The sequence below is a fragment of the Cryptomeria japonica genome, chromosome 6 (assembly GCF_030272615.1).
Source record: "Cryptomeria japonica chromosome 6, Sugi_1.0, whole genome shotgun sequence".
NCBI classification, from domain to species: domain Eukaryota; kingdom Viridiplantae; phylum Streptophyta; class Pinopsida; order Cupressales; family Cupressaceae; genus Cryptomeria; species Cryptomeria japonica.
The window spans coordinates 85,018,860-85,025,655 of NC_081410.1; the positions used below are offsets into that span (position 1 = coordinate 85,018,860).

Genomic DNA, 6,796 nt, shown 5'->3' on the forward strand with positions numbered 1-6,796 from the left:
TTTATGAATTGTAAAACCAGTGTTTTGAACTTTGTTTCAGCCACTTTTATTTCTCATATTGAAGCATTAAGAAAAACTTATTTTCCCTTGAGATATCTATAGATCATTAGCCTCTCATCTAAGAATGAGGTAGGTAGCCTTATGTGCTTTCAGGTTAAAAGCATACCAATTGAAAATTAAATAGATTATTCTTTGAATAACTAATGAAGGGAGTTGTACCTATCAAAAAATTCAGAGGGAAGTAGTATATGTTACACTTACCCAACTGTATGGTGAACTTTTATCTTTAAAAGAAGGCGACAGAGTGAAAAATTCATTAATTTAAAGAAAGGCAAAATCTATTCACTAACAAGATCAAAACTAAATATATAATTTTTTTTAATTGAATAATATAAATACAAAAAAATATAAAAAGATAAAAATTGATTAATAATAAATATTAATATACATATTTTATTTACAACACAACTTCGCTTTATTTAATATATTAAGAAGTTTCTATAAGAAATAGAAACTTGACTAAGTATTAAGTTTCATTTAGTATATTCCATCATATTACATGCTAAAATGCTTGTTATGTACTTATTATTCCACTAAGGAGTAGGGACCCAACAACCATGTAATCCGTAGGGTAATCCATACGGTAGCTTAGCTCGACCAATTTCAGTAAATGTTGATCCATCCAAAACTAGGGCATATCCATCACCATTTCCATCACTTATTATTGATATCACCACTCCTACAATGCAACATGTATATCACTCAAAATTATTAATTAATAATTATTATATAAGAAATTATTGCATTCATTGAGACAAGGGTGGCGATTTTCTTACCATCATCTTCCTTTTCAGCTCCTGGTCGACCTACAAAGAAGGGTTCAGATGGAACTCCCCCTTCATCATACCAATTCTTGGCTATTTTCTCCTTCAAATCAATCTATAAAAATTCAGAAGAGATAAATGTTAATTCCACATGCATTAAAATATACATAGCATTAATGAGGTGACTTGAAAGATAGGTATTTAGAGTTGGTATGATTGAAAACATCCCATTTGGAGTTCTCACACTAAGATAATGTTTTAACACTAAATTTAATCGAATAGGATGTTATTATGTGTTAGAATCACAAGTGACTAATTGTCTAAGGTATTAATCATTATTCATCATTGATTTTATGAAAAAAAATGTCTTAAGTGAGTAATGGTGGAAATTATATATATATATATATATATATATATATATATATATATATATATATATATATATATATATATATCTGTGTGTGTGTGAGACCAATCTTTAATCTCTAGATCTCTTGTTTGTCATTCTTGATTAGATTCATAGGTGAAGACTTAACCTAAGTCACTTTTGTAGTCATGGATTTGACTCTCAAATTTAAAAATTATAATTTAAATTTTTAAATTTGCATCTTGACATTTTCACTAACTATTATGAACTAACCTAACCCACATGTTAATTTGTGTTTTGTGTTATTATATTCAAAGAAATTCACTCTTTTATTTTGAAATTACCTAGGAAACTTGAAGAGATCTATGTGAAAGCATCGTAACATAATTATTGTCATTTAGGCCCTTGCCTATTTGCTTGCTATCTTCAATTAAATAAAGTCCTTTTAGATTCTGATCGACTTTCAATGCAATATAAAAGACAAATCCTATAACACGAGGTAAAATATTTGGGATGAAGAATATGTAACCTTGGTAAGGGTATTGGGAAAATTGCAAGGGCGTTCTGCTCCACAGGCATATGCATAGCGATATGGCTTCCCTATGTATTTTGGATTTACACTGCACATATCCATCCCTTTGCCGTGCTCCTCCGGTGGCAATGCAGCCTCAAGTTTTCCCCATGGACTGCCATCCAGAGGTATGATGAAACGTCCCACTCTGATCACTCCAATTAACAATATTGTTTTGATTAGATATCAAATTCATATATAAAATAGTCATTATGATGACAAAACTTGATATTCTAACCAATATTATAACAAAACAAAGCATATATAATTATTTGTACTGATAAACATCTAGTTGGTTACACTGTATTCTTGTTTATATCCTTAACTTTTGAGTAATAACACATATTTTTCAAATTTTTCTTACTACAATGGTAGGTTGTGAAGGCCTTAGAGAGATGGTACCTGGCATCTGGAAGAACATCCTTCCCAGAGAAGGATCTTAATTCTTGCAGTCTCAATTTGTCTAGGATGGTGGTATCTGCATTATGTTCACAACAATCTGCTATAACTGCCACCACCTTCCCATTCTCATCTTTCTCCTCATAAGCATTTATGAAGTGGAATGTCACAAATAATGGCACCTCAACTGATGCTACCTGTTAATCATTTCTCATGTTTGAATTAAACATTACATTAACTAAAAAGGAATCAAGTATGAATTTGATTATAGATTCAGATATACAACCAACCATTTCTCCTGTATCTCTTGATACGACGTGCATGAAGGCCCTTGATTCAGGGTGCCATTTGAACTTGTATAGAGGAGTAGGCTCAGCTCTTAACAGATTCTCTGCACAGTACCTCAATGGCATTTCTGGAACTATAACATAGTTATCTGTTACAGGAAAAGAATGTACCCAACCAGGTGCAGGGCCACATCTACAATCCACCTGAATCAATTTCATACCAAATTTGGTTAAATACATTGTAGATTTAATTGTTACTAAAAACAACCTTTAAAAACAAAGTGTATAGGAAGAATTAGATGCATGTTAGATTTGGATATCATCATAATTCAAATATGTAGTTTTTGAATCAATTTTACACATTTATATTTTATAAATACTGTCACACAAACTTATTTCTTATTAGTGGTAATTCACATGAACCCATTTTTCATTGCTACTGATCTATATGAACCCACTTCTCATTAGTAATGGTTCATATAAACCCATCTTTCATGAGAATGAATAGTCTGCTTAACACTCATTGCATCGAGGTAATTCTCACAAGGACACTATCAGATTGTTTTTTTAAATGTTTTTGAAGTAAAAAAATATAATAAAATTTGGGTTTGAAATTTATAATATTTACAAGTTAATTAGAATGGGAAAGTTTCCATACTCTTCCAATCAAAGTTCTCTCGTTCGTTCCAGGTAGCATCCGGACCACATCATAACCAGGCTTGATGAGATCTGGGAGTAATGTAATGAATTCTGTATCGAACACAATAGGATGTGCTGAATGGATCAACCCCTGATATAAAAACACAAAAACAATTGTCATATTTGATCATAATTCATACGTTTCTTTGAATCAAACATATGTACGAGAAAATGATCATGATGGTTGCAGATCAAATAAATTTGATAAGTGGGGTGATGAAATTACTCCCAGTTTGTCTGTGTATTCAAACTTGCCCATGGTTTCCAAAGTGTCAGGATTGATTTGAATAGATCCTTTCATTGTTTCAGTCAAGCAAACAACTCTCCCATCACCTAATCTGTGAAACCCACATGATTGGATGAATACTGGATGCAACTGGATCAATGGGTGTTCATTTTTTCTTTACAAGCAAAGTTGAATGAAATCAAGAAGAGGGAATTGACCTTATGACTCCTGTGTTGGCATTGTCTGTTAATGAAGCACCAGAGAAGAGTCCTGCAAGGTCCCCAACATATTCAAAGAAGTTTTCTGCCTTTGGAACTTCAGAGAATTCACGATAACAGATTTTGTTGTTCTTTTTAGCAGCCTTGTAAGCCTCAGATTCTAACTGTGCATGTCCTGCAATTAATCTCCCATTCTCAAAGTGAAGACGAACCAGAGTAGAATATCTGAAGTGAATAACCATACACCCATCAGAATATAGATATTACCTTCAGATATATCAGAAAACTAGCTAATATCTCCATTGCAAGAACTTCAAATATATGAAATTACCCGTCGAAAAGGTGCCTGAAATTGTAGTCACCTACGTGAAACTTTCCTGGTCCGTTTCTTAGGTAGGTACCATTCTGTGAATATAAAAAGGAAAGAATCTTTAGGAGATTAACTCAACAATTCTACACAATTTACATTCTTTCGAATGCAATCTCAAATCTTTTTTTTTTTAACTCAACTTAAAAAATGGAATAAAGCGTGTAAGGAAATTAGGAATAGGATAAAGAGAAACAGAAGCATAGACAAGGTCAAACATATATGAATAATAATAGCTGTTGACAGCCCAAGAAAAAAAGAGAAAAAAGATAAAAGAAAAATAAAATAAACACTGCTTAGCAGAAGTAACAACTATGATAAAAAAAATAATTGAATATACCGAAATAAAAAATGAGTATGAGTAAAATGTAATCTATTCTTATAATAGATTAAGAGAACCCAATTTAGGTATTTTATGTTTCTGGACGGAATAGGTTATGCACATCTTCTGATATGCTTCTTTATACATGAATTTCTGACAATCTATATGACTGCATAGCTTCTTCTCTTAAAAATAAACCCTCTGTTAGTCCCTACTATAGTTTGCTTAGGCAAGTGAGCTCATTAATTTTCAACCGTTTTTCTTGAAAATTGATCTCTTTCTTTCAGTATGAGATTCTGTCCTACCTCCATGACTAACCAATGATTTAGGACTGGATAACTCTGCAATAATGGGCGAGAAATGTCGAACTGAGGTGAAGAGGGAAAGGGTCAGGGGCTTAAGCATTCATAATAGATCTATAATATAAAATCAATCTATCTATAATATATGATTGGAGAAAAATATAGATCAGAGATATTAAATTTCTATAGTTCATGCTGAAATTATTTGTTTTTTTTATGGATTCAATTGTGTGAGATTCTTTTATATCAATTTTTTTTCTTCAGATCTCATTCTACATTCTGATGATGAATCATAGAATACGATCTGAAACCTTGATGCAAAAGAATCTCACACAATTGAATTAAGAAAAAAGACAAATAAGAAAAGTTAGATTTTCAGAAAAACTTTAGAACTGATGTTAAAATAAAGAGAAGCTTAAGACAAACATTTACAACTGAAACAAAGCTTTCAATTAATCCTGCAGATTGTTAGCCTATTTGCAATAGATCACAGTTAAACACATATATCCTTTATGATGTATCTCAGAAGAAAGTTGAAAAAAAAGAAAAGCAAAACAAAATAGAGGTAATGACTATATTACCAGCCATTTTGGAATGTATCCATCCACTGCAAGTTCACCTTCCCAGCGCTCTCTTGCCACACTTTGCCATGCCACATGTTTAGACTCCTCTTGCGTGGAGCCTCCCTTAACTATATCTTTTTCATCTCTTATGCTCTCAGTACTGGTTACAACAGATGCTTGGACTTTACATTTAGTTCTCAATCCATTATACAAAGATGGAACTTGATACAAAGATCTGGAACATGATGATTGCCTCGATCCTTTTCTAATGATCCTATGGTCATTTGACTGATATTTGGAGCTCTGAAAAGCCAGAATGTCAGACTGTAGTAAAGCCATTTTAAGAGAGTTTTCAAAAACAGGAGATCAGAAGCAGACTAGAAGTTATGGAAAATGCAAATAATCGTTTGAGTATTTAAGTGTATTTCAATAACAAGGCGACAATTGCACATTTTTAAGAAGTGGGGGGAATATAAGTACATATATTCTACTGCACTGTGATTTCATGCCACGATCACATGGAATCTTAGAACCATCTCCCATTAGAGCGAATGGGTTTCTTTCAAAATCTTTTACTGGCAGATGCGGGTTTAGGATCCAAGGAAGATTTTGTTGTGTAGTTAATTTTTTAATTTTTTTAAAAACCCATTTCAATATTGAGATCCAGGTATATTTCTAATAGAAAACATCAATCAACAATGCTGATCTAAAAAGGTCGTTGAGGAAGAATTAGATTGTAGGAAGAAGATTTGGATGAATATGTGAGATATTAATTTATCATAATGTCTAAATATCAAGAAGAGATAAAAAGTACGTGTTAGAAAAATTCAAGAATATCATTTGAGCAAAACAGATTGAACCAAAAAAAGCACATTATATCAAAAAGTTCAACCCCCTTAGAAACATGGGGAGAAAGTTTATTTAAAGACTACAATTAAGAGAAAAGCAAGGATTCTAGTTGTTCAGATTAGGGCTGGGTCCCATCATCTCAAATTCAGATGTGTCATAGGCAGATGGACAGTTCTGAAAGAAGATTGGGATGTCCGAATTTGCATTTTCTGCAGCAAAGGAGTGGTTGAAACCGAGACATTTCATTCTTAATTGTGCAGTATATGAGGACATTCGCACTCAGTTTGGAAACTTATTACAGGTGAACAGTCTGAAAGAGTTCTTTGAAGAGACGTTGCAAGTTTCTGTATCAAGATACATAATAAAAGAATCAACATGAAAATAGATTAACACTGGATTTCTTCATCCCTTAAAAAACCCATCTTATAAACGTAATTAAAATCATTCAACTCCATTCAATTCCATACAATTTACTGACCAATGTTAATTTATGTAGTAAATCGCAGCTACTGATACAGGAATCAAATTCTTGCTACAATCCAAATGCACATTGGTATGTATAGAATTTTAATAGAAACACGATGATCGAAGAACGTCTGTTGGCAAATTCTTTAAATTTTCTTAAAGAAAATGAAAGATAATGTCATATCGATCAGGATGAGGTGATTCATTGGAAGTATGCACGATTGCCTACGTGCATGTGTTTCCAGTTTTGCATATGAAGTAGTTGAATAAAGACAATACGACAGCTTGCGTGGGGAATAGTTCTTGTATTTATGGAATCTATAGCCCAATGCTCTAG

The 6,796-nt window shown here is 32.4% G+C and overlaps 1 protein-coding gene across 1 annotated transcript; it reads right to left on the reverse strand.

The window, feature by feature from the left end:
- Positions 1 to 593: 593 nt before the first annotated feature.
- LOC131030466 (carotenoid cleavage dioxygenase 8 homolog B, chloroplastic-like) lies at positions 594 to 5,484 on the reverse strand. The gene is made up of 10 exons (XM_057961299.1): positions 5,164 to 5,484; positions 3,923 to 3,996; positions 3,592 to 3,816; positions 3,374 to 3,485; positions 3,107 to 3,238; positions 2,452 to 2,652; positions 2,165 to 2,358; positions 1,721 to 1,910; positions 837 to 939; positions 594 to 739 (listed from the first exon to the last, which is right to left on the reverse strand). The coding sequence occupies exons 1-10, from the start codon at positions 5,482 to 5,484 to the stop codon at positions 594 to 596; spliced, it is 1,698 nt and encodes a 565-aa protein (XP_057817282.1).
- Between the last annotated feature and the right edge of the window lie 1,312 nt (positions 5,485 to 6,796).

Coding starts and splice junctions, on each gene's coding strand:
- LOC131030466 (XM_057961299.1), bottom strand. CDS start 5,484: ATGGCTTTACTACAGTCTGACATTCTGGCTTTTCAGAGCTCCAAATAT. Junction 3,486..3,591: donor GCCAACACAGGAGTCATAAG/GTCAATTCCCTC, acceptor TGGGTTTCACAG/ATTAGGTGATGGGAGAGTTG. Junction 940..1,720: donor TTCCCAATACCCTTACCAAG/GTTACATATTCT, acceptor GAATTTTTATAG/ATTGATTTGAAGGAGAAAAT.